The sequence below is a fragment of the Balaenoptera musculus genome, chromosome 18, assembly GCF_009873245.2.
Source record: "Balaenoptera musculus isolate JJ_BM4_2016_0621 chromosome 18, mBalMus1.pri.v3, whole genome shotgun sequence".
In the NCBI taxonomy this organism is placed as follows: domain Eukaryota; kingdom Metazoa; phylum Chordata; class Mammalia; order Artiodactyla; family Balaenopteridae; genus Balaenoptera; species Balaenoptera musculus.
This window is the reverse complement of record NC_045802.1, coordinates 75,988,181-76,007,575: the sequence shown is the minus strand read 5'-3', so window position 1 is coordinate 76,007,575 and position 19,395 is coordinate 75,988,181. Positions and strand designations below refer to the sequence as shown.

General features: G+C 41.7%; 1 protein-coding gene across 1 annotated transcript in view; it reads right to left on the bottom strand.

The window, feature by feature from the left end:
• Positions 1-19,395, bottom strand: part of MYO16 (myosin XVI) — a 543,552-nt gene that overhangs the window by 308,996 nt on the left and 215,161 nt on the right. The window contains exons 5-6 of the mRNA XM_036831092.1: positions 13,690-13,798; positions 7,261-7,385 (exon numbers count right to left, since the gene is read on the bottom strand). Of these exons, the coding sequence (XP_036686987.1) occupies positions 7,261-7,385; positions 13,690-13,798 (234 nt within the window). The remainder of the gene's footprint in view (positions 1-7,260; positions 7,386-13,689; positions 13,799-19,395) is intronic.

The window sequence follows — 19,395 nt, the reverse complement described above, 5'->3', positions numbered from 1 at the left end:
ATGTCATCATTCTTTGAAAAAAGGGTTATGGGTTAATTATTTATTATTTTCCTTCTGACCCTGACAATGTGCACTTTTCCATGTAATTCCTATTTCCCTCTCCAGTGCCCCTTTCTACTATAATCTGAATACTTGTAAATACAAAAGATAATATCTCAGTGATTTACCACTTCTTGCCCCAAAGTCACACATGTACTGACTAGCTCTAAAATTCCAGCCCTGTATTTGGTGTTACAGGAGGGGGACTCAGAGATATAAATGACCACAGGAAATGTGATCATTGCCATGGTTACATACACGTAAAAGGGGCAGGAGAACTAGAAAGGATGAATTAATGCCAACAAGCTCTAAAATGATTACGTAGCCATCATTTTAATATTCTCCCAGTTGAGCTTCTCAATGCAAATTGAAGCTTAGAAATGAAGCCTCAGGAACTACCATGATGAGATCAGGGTTTGGAGGAATTTTTCAAATTTTCCTATGGGGGAATTCCTGTTTCTTGGCAACAGGCTTTACTTCTAAGTAAATTATCATCACCCTCAATTTAAACTAGGTTATTAAGTAACTACATGGTGGAATTTGTAATCATAATAATTAAGAAGCGGAATCTATAAGGAAAGGAAAAAGAAGAACTAATTTAAAAGTAGTAAAAACAATAACTTCTAGGTTTTGTAGCATGGAATTTTGTAGCTCGATTCCTTGTCATTTTTATTACAAAGACAAGATTATAGTAAAGTCAAAAGGGCTTATTCAATATAAATTTTGATAAAATTCAGAAAAAAGTTTGCTTTTCTATCTTTGGACTTAATTATGCTCTTCAATCTACAGTGACATTTATATATTTATGTTTTGTATGTACTTTCAGCTACATTAGAACAACAAATAGATTCAATCTAACTTAAGGTATAAACATTAAGAGATTGCCACACTTGGTTACACACAGAATTCACCTCGTTAACATTCCAGCAAACCCTCCCTAGAATGATATATCCACAGATATTTTAGAGAAATATGATTTTATATGCATATTTTCCTAAAGAACTCATCTTTCTCCTGCTTCTAAATTTATTTCATATTATTTGAATAATCAGTCAGTGACTGGCAAGTTACCCAGCTATATGCACTAACATCTGGATTTCAGATGTTCACTTGTAGCATAAGCCTGAATGAAGAATGGGTCCACTAGTTGGTTAGCGCCTGATACTAATGATGCAAAGTTCGTAGGATCAACCCCTTCGTGAGTAGATTTGTTTTCCATGTGGCAAAACTCCGGTTCCACCATTCAGAACTTAGCCCAACTCTCACCCAAGTCATCCCCTGAGCTGCTCACACGGTAAAGACTAAAAGGAAAACCGTCTTGGCTACCTTAGCAGCAAAGCAATACAAAGCAGGAGCTACCAGTGACATCTAGGGCAGCAGGCACATTTAATCCTCGGTCATCTCAGAATAAAAGCAAAACAGCTAACTTTTTTTTTAAGTGTGGTTGATTTACAATGTCATGTTAGTTTCAGGTATACAGAAGTGATTCAGTTTTATTATATATATATATTCTTTTTCAGATCCTTTTCCCTTATAGGTTATTACGAAATACTGAATATAGTTCCCTGTGCTATACAGTAGGTCCTTGTTGTTTGTCTATTTTATATATAGCGGTGTGTATATGTTAATCCAAAACTCCTAATTTATCCCTTCCCCTCTTTCTCCTTTTGGTAATCATAAGTTTGTTTTCTATGTCTATGGGTCTATTTCTGTTTTGTATATAAGTTCATTTGTATCATTTATCATATGGCATATGTCTGGAATCTAAAAAAAAGGCACCAACTTTGAGTCACTCCACTTCATTGCAAGAGATAACAGAATATTTAAAAATCATCCTAGTAACATATCAGGAGTTTAGAGCCATTACTTTGATTCTACTGGCAGTCAAGTTCTATATCCTTAAGTCACTAGACCTATGGGTGGGTACCGTTTCTCATCATGGAAGTTCGACTTCAAGTTAAAATTTTTTAACTTAAAAATATCTATTTTCTGAAATGGGATTTATAGTCCTGCCTTGTCCTGACATGGCTGGAAGGTATCGGTGCCAAAATGTGTAAGTGTTGATCACATGACATCTTAGAATACTCCTCTCCTGCTACGAGAACCTCAGAGGCAGTGGTTATTCCCGTAGAGAATTAGCAACAGCTTTTTGGAAGCACAGTCCTCATGGAAAGTTATCGCAAGCTGGAAATCACCTACCCAGTTACAACACAGAACAGGACGCTGAAGTGGTTTCACAAACATCCTGCATAAAAGTTCTAAATTACTGGGCTTCCCTGGTGGCGCAGTGGTTGAGAATCTGCCTGCCAATGCGGGGGACACGGGTTCGAGCCCTGGTCTGGGAAGATCCCACATGCTGCGGAGCAACTAGGCCCGTGAGCCACAATTACTGAGCCTGCGCGTCTGGAGCCTGTGCTCCGCAACAAGAGAGGCCGTGATAGTGAGAGGCCCGCGCACCGCGATGAAGAGTGGCCCCCACTTGCCGCAACTAGAGAAAGCCCTCGCACAGAAACGAAGACCCAACACAGCCATAAATAAATAAACAAATAAATAAAATTAAAAAAAAAAAAGTTCTAAATTACTTCTTCTCTTCAGAACAACCGATGGGACAGTCACCATCCCAATTTTGCAGCTGGAGAAGTTGTGGATTAGATCACTGAGGTAACTGACCCAGGGAAGCAGGGCCACCGTGGGCTGAAGCCACGTTCCTCTGCACGCCCAGAACTCACATTTTGAAATAGCAAAGGCGAGTGGACGTCCAAGTTGGCTGGGCTATAAGGATAACGCTGCAGTGTGAACGCTCCTAGCAAACCTTGCATTCACTCCACAATTTATTTGTGTAAACATGCAAATGCTCTTCCTGCAAACCTCCCCTGCCCCACATACCAATCCGGTATTATAATGTTCGTCTCCAGAACACGTGCACAATTTACACACTTGCTTGTTTCCCCTGGCACACCAGCGAGGTTGGCATGGCTGTGTGTGTGAAGCGTGGCTTATCGCCACCTTGCATACTAATGATGCGAAGTTCATAGGATCGACCCCTTTATGAATAGATTCGTTTCCATGTAGCAAAACTCCAGTTCCACCATTTAGAATGTAGCCCCACTCTCACCCGGTCATCTCCTCAGCTGCTTATGAGGTAAAGACTTAAAGGAAAACCGTCTTGGCTTGCTTAGCAGCAAAGCTATCCAGAGCAGGAGCTACCAGTGACGTCTAGGGCGGCCGGCACATTTAATCCTAGGTCATCTCAGAACAAAAGCCAAACACCTAACTTTGAGTCATTCCACTTCATCACAACAGAAGATTTTAAAATCATCCTAATAAAAAATCAGTGAGGCCTGACTTCATGCAAGTTGGAAGTTTTCATTATTATATATGTCCAGACACTCTAATCTCTAAATCGAGGCTATGCACGGTGACAGAAAGTAACCACAAAAGCTTTATTCCCTAGATGTGACCAGAAAACTGATGACACTGGCTAAGTCTTCTTCCAGAAGTAAGGATGAAGCAGTACTACCGAAATAAGAAAAAGGAAACAAAAATAAAATTGCTTGATATTTTGTACTTCATGGATAATTAATTATTTTCCAACAAACCAAGTAAATATGGCTCAAGGCCAGATGTGATATATCAAATTCTGTGACAAACCAGGAAAGAACCAGCTTCTTGATAACATATATACTAGTTATCAGTGTTTTCAAAGAGTATTTATGTACCTGAACTCAGGAACTCCTTTTCATATGCTCTGTAACGTGGCTTTTCTGGGGGGAACTGTATCCTTTTCTGAAGCTTTTGTTTTCTTTTAAGAAGAATATTAACATAAACTAAGAGATCTTTTTAAAAGAGCTATCTTGGTGGTGGGAGGGATAAATTAGGAGTTTGGGATTAACATATACACACTACTCTATACAAAACAAACAACAAAGTTCTCCCGTGTAGCACAGGGAAGTATACTCAATATCTTGCAATAACCTATAGCAGAAAAGAATCTGAAAAATAATATATATATGGATAACTGAATCACTGTGCTGTACACCTGAAATTAATACAACATTGTAAATCAACTATACTCCAAAAAAATTTTTAATAAAAAATTTTAAAAAGAGTTACCTTATATTTGGTTATTTTAGTGCATGTTCTAAAAAAGGAAGAAAAAGCAACATAAAAACCATCTTACTAGGAGTTGATCCTCCTTGAGTATTCTGTTGACAGTTTCATCTCTTTTGCACATACATTGTAACAGCGTGGGGCATTATGCCTAATTTTGAACCACAACTGACATTCCAACTCAGGATGTGGAAATCCGTCTGCGGCCAAGACTGTCTTCTTATCATTATCAGCAACAATAGTCAGGAACACACCATCCACATGCCCTTTACAGAAAGACAGCTCCAGGAGTGGCAGCTATTAACATAATCGACCAAAAGAATCAAAGAATCTGCCATTTGCCAAATGCTGTGATCCTCAGGGAAGGACTTCCTAGCCTCCTGTTCACTGTTACTTTCTTCGTATAAAGCTCAAAGATGATCACAACATCAATAATAAAACAAGATTTAGTTATTACAGAATAATTATATGCCACACTTGTGTTCTCTGTTCAATAAAAAAAGTGACCAGGAATGTCAAAATTGCAGATGGTTGAAAATGATAGCAATTTATTGCTGTGTATTGATTCTTTTAATAGCTTATCTTCTGAGGTATGTAGGTCCTTTTATTGAGCGGGGATTGAAGCCCATGTGCTGTTTTTATTTAGCTGTGATTTCAAAAAAAACAACATGAAGTTGTCATATCTTCTTCCAAACAGAGAAACACAGACTCCACTGGGTTTTTACTATGCGTTAGATGTGTTAATTAACGTAGTTCCTGCCTTAAATGAGCCGTTAATTAAATAGCCCACTCTCGTCTGGATTTTGACCTCACTGTTCCACCAAAGCTGTCCCGATGAGAAGCCCGAGGACTCCAAGTTCCCAAGTCTGGCAGCTGAGTCTCCGTCTCGTCTATGTGACCTCTCAGCAGTGTTTATTTGACAGTTAATCATCCCTCCTCCTCCTCACGCTTTCTCTACTGGGCTCCCGGGACGTCTCATACTCTCGGTTTTCCTCCCACCTTGGGAGTTCCTCTTCCCATCTCATTTCTGGATCTTCCTCTTTTCCTGTGCTCCGTGGCTCAGTCCCCAATCCTCTTTCCTTCTGTATCAAATCAGTGACTTCATCCAGGGTCAAGGGCCTCAATAGCATGTACATGCCAAAGACCCCCAAACTGCTTCTCCAGTCCAGGCATCGCCCGAATTCCAGACTCCAGTATCCAACCACAGACTTGGCATCTCCATGACGTTGGCTAAGAGGCACTTTTAACTTCACATTTCCAGAATCCATCCTGATCTTCCCTGCTCTGAGCCGGGTCCTGAGCCTTCTCTATCTCATTCGGTGTCAACTCCATCATTCCAGTTGTTCAAACTAGAAACACGGGAGTCATTCTGAAGTCTTTTCTTCCTCTCTCATCACATTCCGGTCAGGAAGTCCCAATGGACCTTCTTTCAGTGTAGACTGAAATGAGCCACTTCTCATCACTCCAGCATCTACCATCCTGGTCTGAGTCGCATCATCGCTCGTTAGATTAAAGCAAAAGCCTCCTAACTGAACTCTCAGCCTCACCCTCGTGCTTTGACAGTCCATCCTTATCATAGCAGTCAGAATGAGGGATCTTTTGAGAATAGGAGTAGGATCCTCTCTTCAGAACTCTTCAGTCTATTCCCATCTCACACAGCGTAACTGCCACAGTCCTCGCACAGGCCCACAAGATGCTGTGTGACCTGGTCCTGGTTACCCCTCCACTTATCCACACTAGCCTCCGTGCTGTTTATCAATCACACCACACCTGGCCCTGCCTCAGGGCCTTTGCACTTACACTGTTTAGCCTGGAATGCTCCTCCTTCACACCTACAGTGTGAGCAGACTTCTTTCAGGCCATCACTCGGAACTCTTCTTGAGAGTGAGACCTTACCTGTCTACCTACGCAAAATGTCAACTGTATACCCAGCAGGCCCCGTCTTGTTTTACTATTTCTCATTTGCATTTATTATTAGTAATATGCTATATATTTAGCTCATTTATATTGTATATTACCTGTCTTCCCCCAATGAAATGTGAGCCCATGACAAAAGGACTTCTGTGGTTTTGTTCACTATGATTTTGTTCACAGGTCACGGTCAGTAAATAGTTCTTCAATAAACTGGTTGGAATGTTTTTCCATTTGAATGTGTTATTTTTCAATAAACTCTAAACATGCTTTGTTTTCTTTTCCTACAGCTTAGAGTTCCATTTTTGATAGTCTTCTGAAATTTACATCCCAAAGGCCAACATCAGTATCTAGGAAGACAATTCTATCGAGAAGTCTCAAGGCACTTATTTTGCATTTAATAAGTCTATAAAGCTATCAGGTGTCACACAACTCATATCCATTTGGTTACGTTGCTTTCCTCATCTACCGTGCTCAACCTCACACCATATTTTCCCCATGGTAGAAACTGGACCACTTTCTAAAATTGGTTGCAACCACTTCTATGCACCCCATGCTTCAGAGCTCATAATCCCTTCTGCTGCCCTAGTTTACTTTCCTGAAACTTAATACATTTATTTATTTCCACAGTCATTAATTTTAACCCCAGCATGCCCAGCCCAGGTAATTTTTATGGGTCAGTAGGACCAAACGTTCTTATTTTGATGATTAGACATTGTGTTTACATTAAAATTAATCCAAATCTAATTGTTGTGTGTTTAATTTTCTGCAGCTGTGCCTGATAGCAAAAAAAAAGTAATGACAGGAGTTTGCTTGAATTTAGAAATTCATTCATCAGAGTAACTCAGTTTCTTTTGCTTAACATTAAAATGAAAACATTCTCCTGTAAGTTCCATCTCAAAAATCACATTGACAAAATAATGGATGAAAATTACTCTAAATTTGTAGGAAAAACATGCATAGAAGGAAGGCTTAAAGAGAATATATCAACAGATAAACGTTGGGTGGTGGTATAAGTGATGTGCATTTTCCTCTTTGCATGTTTGTTTTGCAAAATTTCTGCAATAAATATGTATTACTTTTATAATCAGAAAAATAAAAAACATTATTTAGAAGTTAATTGTGTATAATTCTATGTTTTAGAAATCAACGTATGTTCTCAACTTAAGCAGTGTCTCCTAGTGAAGCGTGGTAACTTACCAGTGTTACGCCATCATTATTTTTCTCATTAACATTTCCTCCACATGACAAGAAGTGTTTGACGTCTGTTAGCATACTCATTGGTCTCTGAAGCTTCATCTGCCGCAGTGATGTCAGATCCACTCCTAGGGGGGAAAAGAGCCTTTTTCAAACAGAATGTACACTGCTTCTCAGCTGCAGGGGGTAAAAATTTAATTTTATCTTATATTTTTCAACGTGTTCCTCTTTGAAGCGCCTCTTCCAATTTGAATTCTCACTCAAAGCATCCATAATTGTTTCTCTTGGCATGCAATCTTATTTCCAGCTAGAGTCTTGAATAATTTTCCTCTTATTATATCCCAAAATGTGATAGGATGCCTTAGCCATGGCAGGCTTTCAGTGGATTTCTGTTTCAGTATAAATCATCAGCATAGACTGCCCAAAGTATTGTAAAGTACCTGCATTGAATTGAAATGAGTTGTAAAGACATACTTTTTTTTCCCTATGATTTTCCTCATTAAAATAGTTTCTCCTAAAAGCAATGCAGTGTCCTGGAATAGAAAAAGGATTTAGCGGGAAAACTGGAAAATTCTGAATAAAGGCTGTAGTTTACTTAATAGTATTGTACCAATGTTAACTTCTTAGTTTGGATGAATACACCACAGCTGTGTACATTTTTAATGTTAGGGGAATCTGGATGAAGGGTATCTGGGACCTCTCTGTACTATTTTTGCAACTTTCCTTCAAAATATTTTTTAAAGGATGCTCCAAATGATCGTTTCATGACTATTAATGTTAATAAGGAGAAATAAACTAAAATTGAGTGAAGACTGATAGCCTGGCTTCAATGAGGTGGGTGATTTATGCAGAGAAGACTCAGTTCAGCTCACCTGTTTATACCTCTATCCAGTATATATTTTAACCTGAGCTTTCATGGTGGTGTAATCTCCGTGGTAGCGTACATCTCTGCATTTCTGCATCCCCTGTTCCTAACGTTGGTTCCTGGGCATAATAGGTGTTCACTAAGGGGAAATAATCCACCTCATTCCAAGTGAAAGTAATGATAACAGTCATAGTGATATTCATGCTGCTGATGAAGATGATTCTGCTGCTGCTGCTGAGATGACATCTGTACCTCAGCCAGTGTTTGCTATGAGCCAGCCGCACTTCTGAGCAATTTTTATCTCTTATCTGATTGAGTCCTTGCCACAAACATGGAGAGAGAGAGCAGTGGGCTTGAGCGAAAAGGCTGGACTGATCCTCCTGGCTGTGCCAGGTCTGTGGCCGACCTCCCCAGGGTGCCTCTGGGAAAGTTACTTAGCCTGATTGTCTGCGTCCTCCGTCACTCAGATGATAATACATATCCCAAAGGGACAAAGCTATGGGTAATGTTTATAAGACCTGTCTGCGTGGCACAGCCCAGCATGGTGCCCATCGGCTGTCATGTCCCCCTAGAGCACACCACGCCTGCCTCCCTGCATCCCTTGTTCTCCGAGCCTGGATGAACTCCAGAGCAGAGATGGTCTGGAGTTCTAGTGCTGTGTCTTGCACTTACTATTTGTGCCAGTGGGGGCAGGTAACTTATCCTCTGCCTCAGTTTCTTCATCTGCAAAAGGGGCTGACAGTTTATTTCACCAGTTGTCATGAGAATGAGTCAAAACACATACAGCATATAAAACAGTATTTAGCTTGCAGGAAGCACTCAATGAAAGGGACCTGTCATTTCATCATCAGTCAGCCTTCTGGTACATGGATCACCTGCCACGCATTTAGGAGCGTTTTTCTTTACAATAAGGAGGCAGGGAGAAACCAAACAAAATAAAGCCAAATGCAATATTTGAATAGTGTAGCTTGTTTCAAACACTCAGTTCAAAGCAAACCCATTTTAGTAGAAACATGAATGAGAAACACGAGAAGCCACACCTCAGCTTCCTAATCATCAGAAGCCATTTCAGAAGAACTAACAGATTTCCCTAACAGGCACATTGGAGGTTTCTAAACAACCAGCTAAAACTGTCACTCTATTCCTATTTTTAGGATTATGGAATTTGACATGTGAGTAGTATCTGGAAAACACTATTTCTCAGATGTCAGTGTTCAATTTTGCATGCTGAAGTAGCAGAAAAACCTAATGGTTGCCCTACTCTAAGGCTATATTATTTTAACTTTTATAATATTGCATGTTTACTGAAGTGGTATGCATCTTTTAGAGAATTATTTAAACATGTAATTAAAATTGAGTGATTAAAAAAAGAATAGGGCTCAAAGATGAAAGACACAAATTGAAACAGAGATTAGCTGTCACTCATTTCAGACTCATGCACATTACAACATATTATGTGGAAACAATCTATTTCTGGTGACTGTTGTGAAGATATGAGGGGAATATTATGACATCGTACCCCATTATTTTAAAACTTTATTTTGAATCAAATATGATACCAATTAAGATGTGATTTTTAGATTTTTCCGACATGTTCAGGGAAAAAAACCCCACAGATCTATATTTGGTAAGACAATAGAATGGAAATTCCCTCACTTCTTGGTTAAATTTCTTAAGATGCTTCTGGGAAAAAACCAAACAAGATGACTACAGCCCATAAGAAATCTATTATTTTGTAGTGGATAACGGGCCAATCCTCTCTTTTTGAAAAGAAGTTCAGTTTTATTTTCATACTGTTTCTTGAAAAAATTAATACATGCCCTGCTTAGATTTATTATTTTGAAAGGAATTTAGTAATTTTTTGTTTAATTTAGGACATAAGGAACAAATCATTTACCTGAAATGCACAAGTTATTACATGTGATACTAATTACTACTGCCTGATTACATTTGATTATATCAATAAATGCTTGTGAAGAACCGAAACTACATTAACATCTCAAGTCAATCTGAACCTTATCTTAACCTTCCTTAACTGTCCCTCTCAAGGTAATATTGTTTTGTAACAATTCAGCTTTTCCTTTTCTCCATTATCCATCCTGTATTGGGGGTATTCTGTGCTGCTATTACAGATAATTTTATCATTATGCTATGACATGACCCATCCCATGGTTGTACCCTGGGGTTCCCTAAGCTCCGAGAATTGCATCTAATCTCAATTTCTGTCACTATGGTAAGCTTCCAAAGAGATCCAAGACTTGACGGAAGCAAAAAAGTTAAGCAGGCAAATAATGAAAGTTGTTCTAGCAAAGAGAAATAAACCAGTTTAAGCCAAAACGGTGTTGTAACCTCTACCAAATCCTTTCCCCCAACTCTGACCACAGGCTTAATGTGGGACTGTCCCAGGCAAATCGGGATCACTGTCACCCCAATAATGGGATGATTCTGAAGGGGTTGGTGCAGGAACAGCAGTTTGAATGAACTTTGTTAAGCAGGAGAAACATACAAGGTCATTTGCAGACTGATGAATCTGGGAGTCTCTGAAAAATGCAGAGGGAGGGCTAAGTCTGGAGTTAAGAAGACCAGTTTCCAAGGCTGTTCCAAAATAGAAAGACTGGGGTTTTAACTAAGGCAGTAATAGCGTGGCTGGTGAGATACGTGGACTTATTAGAAAGATGTCAAGGGAAGAGACTCTGTAAGATTTGGTGACAATTCGACGTGAGGGATTCAGGAGAAGAAAAGTGATGTTCAGATACTCAGATTTCTGGGTGTAAAGGTAAAGAGAATACAGAGAGAGTATGAAAGCACAACATGAAGGTCCATACTGGACACGTTATTTCAACTTGTCTGACATACAAGTCAAAGACACAAGACACGTAATGAAATTGCAGGGGAAATGCAGAAGGTCTTGAAAGATATCTAAGTTGCAAGAGTAACCCTGGGGTCAGGTAGGTGCTAAGGACACTAGGAAGAGGGGAAGATGACCAGGGACAGTGTGTAGAGAGAAGATGCTCAAAGACAAAGCCTTGGGAACAACCAATATTTTGGCTTCTGGATACATAAGTGGTGCATCCAAAGGAAACTAAAAGAAGGGAGAAAAACTATGGGAAGATCAGAGCCTTTTCATAGGAGAGTGTGATCAAGGTCACTGAATGTCACAGGGAGATGAGGAAAGGCAGGAGAGCAGAAAAGTGACAGCTGGATAGAGAACCGAGGGCAATCACCGTAGGGACGTGTCCAGATCGGTAGGGGAGGAAGCAGAACTTCAGTGGCCTCAGTAGAGGAAATTAGGAACTCAGAAGAATAAATATGAGCTGCTTTTTCTAAAAGGATGGATTTGAAAGAAAGGAGAAAGGGCCATGGGTGATGATATATGAAGGGCAAAGTAAAAAGGTTTTGTTTTACTCTTCAGGGACTTGGAAACATAGACCTATATGTTTTTCTCCATGGTGAGCATCTTTCCTGGGGTACAGTGTATGCCGGTGGTGACCGTACAGTTAGAACCTGTGACCAGCGATTTTCCATGTAATCAACGTGCTCGCTACCTGGCCTGTCTTCTTCCACATGTGTCCTCATGTGACAGCGTGATAAGTACTCCGATTTGAAGCTGGATGATGCGGAGTGAGAACTCAAGGTTTTCCACCGCCTAGTTAGAAGAAGGCAGTGCACCAAATAATGAAAATCCCATCTTGGAACATTAGAAATTGCTAACAGTATCAGCCCATGCTGTCACAACCGATAACTCTAAAAGCGCACCAACGGGACGGGGGAGGATGCAGAGAATAAATTGAATTAGACAGTATTTACTGGAACTATGGCAGCTGATCCAGATAAGGAGGAAGGATGTGGGCAGAAATGGAACCAGACTGTGAATGGGGTGAAGGACGGGCAGACAGATGAAAGGCAGAGGCCAGTGCAACAGCAGGGACAAATGGAAAACAGAATTCAAAATGTAAGAGATATTAAAGCACATTTGTTCCGGCAAACACGGATCTCACAAACGGATTGTGACAGCCATCGTCGTGACAGATTTTCTCCTAACCATTCAGAGTCAGTATCTCCTTCTCATTTTTTTCCTTAATCATTTTTAAATCAGCCTCTTAAAGGAATACACTTATTTTTCTTTATATGGAATAGTAATACTGCCCTTGCAAACACTCAATGTTCTTAGCAAACAAAATCCTCCCATGAGTTGGAAAGGTGAAGAAGTTCATTCTTTTGCAAAGAAAGATACTTAATTTTAGTTTCCAAAGGGAAAGATACATGACTGTAGCTATTACAAATTCAGAACAATGAGAACAGGAAACGATCCCACAGAACTGGCACAGATAAATAAGACAGCCACGTTCTAAACTCAGATTCAGAATCGTGCGCTCCAAGTTAAGTTTTGCAAAGATCCAAGTGATAAACTTCCCAGCAGTGGAACAAGTCACAGCTGACGAGATGCGAGAAAGCGCAACGTCCCTTCTGCAGGAGGGGGGACCAGGGAGTGACTCTACCCCACGGCCTGTCACCCGGGGCCATGACCTGGTGACCCTCAGAACCACAGCGCAGCTCACAGTTTCTCCAATGAAGATAACATCGCTTACCTTGCTTTCAGAATTAATGAGACAAGTTTTTTTTAAGAACTCAGGGCTGCTAAGCACTAATTATTATTGTTCTAAGCCCTCCTGAGAATAAACCTTTTGAGACAAGTGATCTGGAGGGGGTCCAGAACACAGAGAGCGAAGAGGCAGATGTGCAGGCTTTTCTTAGAGGCAAGAACCATAGGGTCTCAGGCACGATGTGCCTATTAAATATGCTGAACTTTTTCTCTGACGAAAGATCATACTTGAAGGGATTGGAATTTCTTTGGTGTTCTTTATACCTAAAGAGCTGAAAGAAAAAAAAAAAAAACGACGGGGCATACTCCTTTAGTTTAACACCATATGGGGCTCAGGGCTCCAAACGCCTCACACTTCGCCAAGGCTGAACTTACTCATGAAATTATACACTCAGGCTGTGCAATTAAACGTTCTTTGTCAGCGAATACATTTGGGGGCCCAGCCTCATCGTTTCAGCCGGCACCATGACCGTGGAGCTTTCTTCCGACGAGGGATGAGTTTCCATGTGTCCCCAAGAGTGGATGTTGGGATGCTGTGCAAACTGCCCTTGACTTCAGCCCTCACTCACCTGCGTGGGATTCTTCGGAGGCAGGATCCTCCTAGGAGAATACACTTCACGTGACCTCACGCTCATTAACTCAAAATTCAGTTGTGCTGGTTCACTTCCCTTCCCTTCCCAGTGGAGAATAGATAATAATTACAAACCCAGTCCGGCTAATTATGGACTTTGGATGCCTGTTAAAATGTCCCTGCATGGTTGGTCTCCAGATTTCTGCCAGCTTGCAAAACTGCATTGACTAAACCAACTATGAAACGCTGCACGGAACGAGACCTCATTTCACACCATCGAGGGAAACGACGTCCGTCTGAAATCATGTAAGGACGCCTAAAATATATACACTTAAATTCTACCACCCTATCTCTTCTTCTATCTTTCTATGGTTTTTCAAGGCATCTGCCTACCATTTTCATCCAGGTAGGTCAATAGGATGGAGCTCGATTCTGTCCCTTCCGTGGCATAGTCCAGTGGGATATTTCCATTGACGTCCTGGAGAAGGACATTAGCTCCAGCCTGTAAGTGAAAACGAACAAATTTAACATTATATATACTGTTAACATAGAAGGCAGATCCAAACTTTCATTTCTATCTTATTCAGGCAACAGACCCAGAAAAGTTTACATTAGATACAGCCGGCAGGATCACATAGCAAATTGGAATTATTTTTTAAAACAAATCATATTAGATACTTTGTGAGAAACTCTCATGGTCCAAAAAGGTTCAACTGACCCTTGACAGGCAAGACCCTAGCCGCAAGTACTCCTCTCCACCCGCCTTGCCAAACCCAAAATATCCAATCCCCGGCTGCTAAAGCAGGCACGCCTCTATGCTGGCTGCCCTAGACATGCCTGGCTGTGTCCTAACACAACAGAAGTGGCCCTGCCTTCAGGGTCTGAACGGAGAACTCCTGAATGAACTTTGACTGATCTTCCCCAAACTATCTGTTAAATCTTTAATCTCCTTGCTCTCCACAGAAACTCATTTGAGAGCTGTTCTCACACTAAGGTCTTTTTAATAAAGGCTGAGCTTTAATAAAGGCTTCTGGTTGGTTTTCCTCTTTCCAAAAACTGTTTTCCAACAAAAAGCATAATCTGTAGACATTAATGGATGGAATATATTAAATACGACTCTCACACACCTTTTAGCTTCAAAGGGCTCTCCCTCAAGCACCTCTGAGCCCACCGCTAGACTCTTTGCACGTCCCAGACTGAATACAATGATAGATGCGCTTTCATTCTTAAAAATGTAGTCATATCAGTTGTCACCCTTGCTCTGCATTCTTTAACGAGCTCCGCAAAATTTATCAGGCAAGATTTCCCGTATGCCTCCTCCCAATAACCTGTCACTAAACTCAGGCCAAACAAATGAAAGTTTCACCTGATTCTTCTTCCTGAATAGGAGTCTGTACTGCAATGTGAATACAGTTAATATGGTTCATATAATATCCAAATTCATAACTTTACATAAAAAGGAACATCACATTAATAGCTTTATATATTAAAATGTGGGGTTTTGCCTTGTGTGTGTGTATGTGTGTATATGTGTGTGTGTGTGTGTGTGTGTATCTATATACTGCTTTCCTATGCCTTAGCAAGTCTGCACAGGTTTTCCAAAAGACTGCTGTAATATAGTAAAAAGAAAATTAAAAAGTAGGTCAAAGTGGTAGCATATTCCCTCCACGTAAGTTGTACTGCTCACCTTACCATCCAGAGTGAACCACATTATATTTTCTATAACCATATGAAGATACTTCTTTATTTGAACAGGTCAAGTTAGATAGTTCAGATTTTCCCTTACCTAAGGAAAATGTCGTTATAAGGTCCTAAAGATTTCAGATTATCTTCTTAGTGCATTTCATTTTGTTTCAGTTATTCAGAGTTTGAAAAGAAGTTACTTGAGGCAATAGTCTTAAGTAGACTTTGCTAATGATTCCTTTCCTTTAGTCTCCAACCAGAATAACGTTTTGCATATTTACCCAAGCTTCATTGGTTAAAGAATCAATTAAGACACGGAACTACAGGGCGTCCTTGCTGATTTCAATACTAAGAGGTGGGAGATAATCAAGTTACTCTTTTTTGCCAATGCAGAGACGTTTCAGAGAGGATCTTATCTATGTCAAACATCTGGGCGGCAGATGACAGTGAATATGATTGAGTCACATATTATCAATACCAGCAAAAATAAATAGGTGAGCAACGTGATGCCCAGGGAGAGGGGGCACTGGGGGAGAATATTTTCTATTCTTTCAGGAGTAATGAGGCTCTTTCAAAGAGAGTCTGAAACTGAAACTCGGTGCTGAATATTTTAGTTGGGTTCATTCATTGAAATTTCAACCCCCACTGGTCTGTGCTGCTGAATGACCAGGTGTTATTTCCTGTAGAGACCTTCCTGGGGGTCGGGAACTTCCCTAATCACAGATCACATCTCATTCCCCTTTACGTGCCCAACGGTGCCTGGGACATATTAGGCCCTAAAAACAATTTACTGAAACAAATTGAAAATTAAGCAAACGCTGAACTTAAACTAATTACTAAAAATTGAGGCAAAGGATTATGTTTTTTGTGATAATTATTTTTAACTAAATTTTCTGACATTCATTTTTAAGAGTATATACATGAAATTACAAAATCACTCTATGCATACTTAAGTTTCCTGCCTTCACTCTTTCTAGATGGATGACAATTGTGGGAGACTTTTTCTCCCTTCTCTCCCCTTTCCATCAGTCCCTCCCTCCCTCCCCCTCCCTCCCCCTTCCCCCTCTCTCCCCCTCCCTCCCCTTCCCCCTCCCTCCACCTCCCCCCTTCCTCCCTCCCCCCTCCCTCCCTCCCTTTCTTTCTTTTTAGTATGTACATCGTGAAAATAAGGATATTCTTTTGCATAAGTGTTATCAAGATCAGAAAGTCTGGCATCGCTAAATTCCATTATATAAAGCCCAGTCCACACCCAAGTTTCATTAATTTTTCCAATGACATCCTTGATCGCTATCACCCCCTGGCTCAGGACAGAATGAGGGGTTACCCGGGGCATTTGCTTTTCCCCCCCTTGATCGCTATCACCCCCTGGCTCAGGACAGAATGAGGGGTTACCCGGGGCATTTGCTTTTCCCCCCTTGATCGCTATCACCCCCTGGCTCAGGACAGAATGAGGGGTTACCCGGGGCATTTGCTTTTCCCCCCCTTGATCGCTATCACCCCCTGGCTCAGGACAGAATGAGGGGTTACCCGGGGCATTTGCTTTTCCCCCCCCTTGATCGCTATCACCCCCTGGCTCAGGACAGAATGAGGGGTTACCCGGGGCATTTGCTTTTCCCCCCCTTGATCGCTATCACCCCCTGGCTCAGGACAGAATGAGGGGTTACCCGGGGCATTTGCTTTTCCTTTCTCTTTAGCCTTCTTCCACTTGAAACAGTTCTTCTGTCTTCTTCTTTAAGACCTTCTCTCATAGGTCCTTCCAATGAGATTTTTGGCAGGCAACCACAGAGGGGATACTGTGTTCTTCCCATGGTGCCGTATCAGAAGACCCCTGATGTGCCTTGATCCCGGTGGTGATGAAGATAACTTTGATCACTTGGTCGAGTGATGTTTTTAGACTGTCAAGTTGCAGCTGAGAACCCATGGGTTCATACTGATATCAGTAAAGAAATGAATCCCTGACTACAGGGGAGAAGAAAGCTCTTCCTTATGACAGAATACCAACTAGTACATGTAGCAGGAATGATAAGGTTAGAATTTAGCATTCATTAGAGTAATAATTCAGATGAGAGTCACCAGGGGATGCTAAAACTATTGGAAATACTGGAGTATTGGAAAGGTCAAAGTTTGGGAGAATCGTTGATGAGGAATAAAATATTTACATAGTCTGCAAACACCTTGCCACAAAATATTCCATTTAACTATAAAAATGCTGGCATCAAACATGATAGGGAAAATAGAAAAATTATGTGAGTGGGTATTTGGTGCTTTTGAATTGCAGAGAGTTTCTCTTCTTTTTTTAATTGAAGTATAGTTGGTTTACAATGTTGTGTTAATTTCTGCTGTACAGCAAAGTGACTCAGTTATACATTCTTTTTTATATTCTTGTTTATCCCAGGAGTTTCTCTTCTTTGAATAGGAAATTTTGTACTCCTGTGCTAAGGTAAAGGTTATCCCAAACTAATATATAACACACACGCAATTATTTTAGGACAGAGAACATGCTACTGGCATCCTGTAAGCTTTTGTCTTAAGGACACTGGGAATTGTATTGTGAGACCAGAGAGTGTCTCTAATCTCCCTCACATCTTCCAAGTGCCACGTCGTCTGGACCCCATCGTCCCTCCAACCCATTATTTCCACTGGCCTCTGGCTCACTCCCCTCCAGCCACACAGGCCTCCTCACCGTCCCTCACGTAATGCCCAGCTCCCACTGACTTTACCTGCTGGTCCAGCTGCCTGGAACGCTTTCTCCCTTGGGCATCTTGAGATGGCTGTTCCTCTACAGCTTTTTCATCGAATCGCTGTTTAAAAGTCCCCATCCCCCAATACTTCATCACCTTACTCTGTTCTAATTTTCTCACCGTGATGATTATGATCCAATGTCTTAAGCACACACATATTTACTTATTGACCATATCCCACACTAGATTTGAAGCTCCATGAGACAAAATACTTTGATATTTCTATATCTCTGGGATCTAATACAAGCTCTATGTGCTCAGAAAACAATTATTAGTAAATAAATGAATGAATTATTAAAACTGTTAAATTATGTATTTATATATTTTTTTTCTATTATATATTTTTTCATTTTTATTTTATCACTGACAATTTGAAATGTTAGAGCTTTCATTTTGTTTTGTGTTTTTTTTTTTTTTTTTCTGGAGCATCAAGTTTATTCACTAGAATTGGAAGAACCAAGGAGTTCTTGGAACAAGAACTATCCCCCTCCCCCACCAACACGGAAGACAGAAGAGTGGGGGAGGGGAGACGTGCCCCAGGAATGACAGTCCAGTCTCTCAAGTTTCACTCAGGTGGGGGTTGAGGGGCAGACCTGCAGCCACGGTGGCCTCGCTTTCGGTCGCCCGGGCTGCTCCGGACCATCCTCTGAGGTGGCCAGGGTCTTGGATACGATGCTTCTGAAGGCCGTGCAGAGAACACACTCCTCTTCCCCTGCACCGGGCCCCAGGGAGCACGGCGGCCTGACCTTCCTGCCTCGGTCATCCATGGGGTTCACATGGGCTCACTTTATTATGACGCCTCATGCTGGGCAGCTTGCAACAAAGATATTTCAAAATAAAGTTCCAGATTCTCCCAGCCACCCCTTGCTTTTTCTGGCTCTGGCCAGAGAGAGTGGATGAGGACACACTCTCAGGCTGCCCAGCGTGGGAGGACCTTCCAGTGTTGGACACACCCAGGGGGCAGCTGCTTCCCTCTGGGGCTCCAATCCTGCTGCTGCTGCTGGAGGTGGATGTCCCAGTGCCACACTGGGGGGCTGGGCTGGGGGTGGCAGTCCTCGCCTCCAGGCTGGGTGGGGGACAGGCAGACTCACCAGTCTTCTGCCCTGCCTGCTGGTCTTCCTGCAGCGGCACATTTTTTCTGTGGTAGAGCCACCTGGTTTGCAGGGAGGACACCACAGGGCTTGGAGAAGGCTCAAGTTCACTGCCACAGAGGTCCCCGCAGGAGAAGGGCTTCAGAGTTATGATGGAGACCTCCACCTTGGGTTTCTTGGAGCTCACACTGCCTGTCCCAGTGTCCTGGATCTGGTCGCAAGTCAAGCCCGGAGTCCTCACCATTGTCACCTCCAGGTCCTCTGCACAGGGTCGCTGGAGTGGCTCCTTCTGGCCCATGTTGACCCATGGATGCCTCATGAGGTCAGGTAAGGTGCCTCTGTCACTGGGGTTGAGGGCAATCATTTTTTGTAACAGATCCCTTATCTTCACAGACAGATACGGTGGGATGGGGTACTGCCCTTGTAGGATTTGCTTCCGCAGCTCCTGGAAGTCTTTTCCCACAAAGGGCTGGGACCCAGTTACCATGGTGTACAGCACTACTCCCAAGCTCCACACGTCCACCGCAGGGCCGCTGGAGCTCTGCCCCAGGAGGAGTTCCGGGGCAGCATAAGGGTGTGTGCCG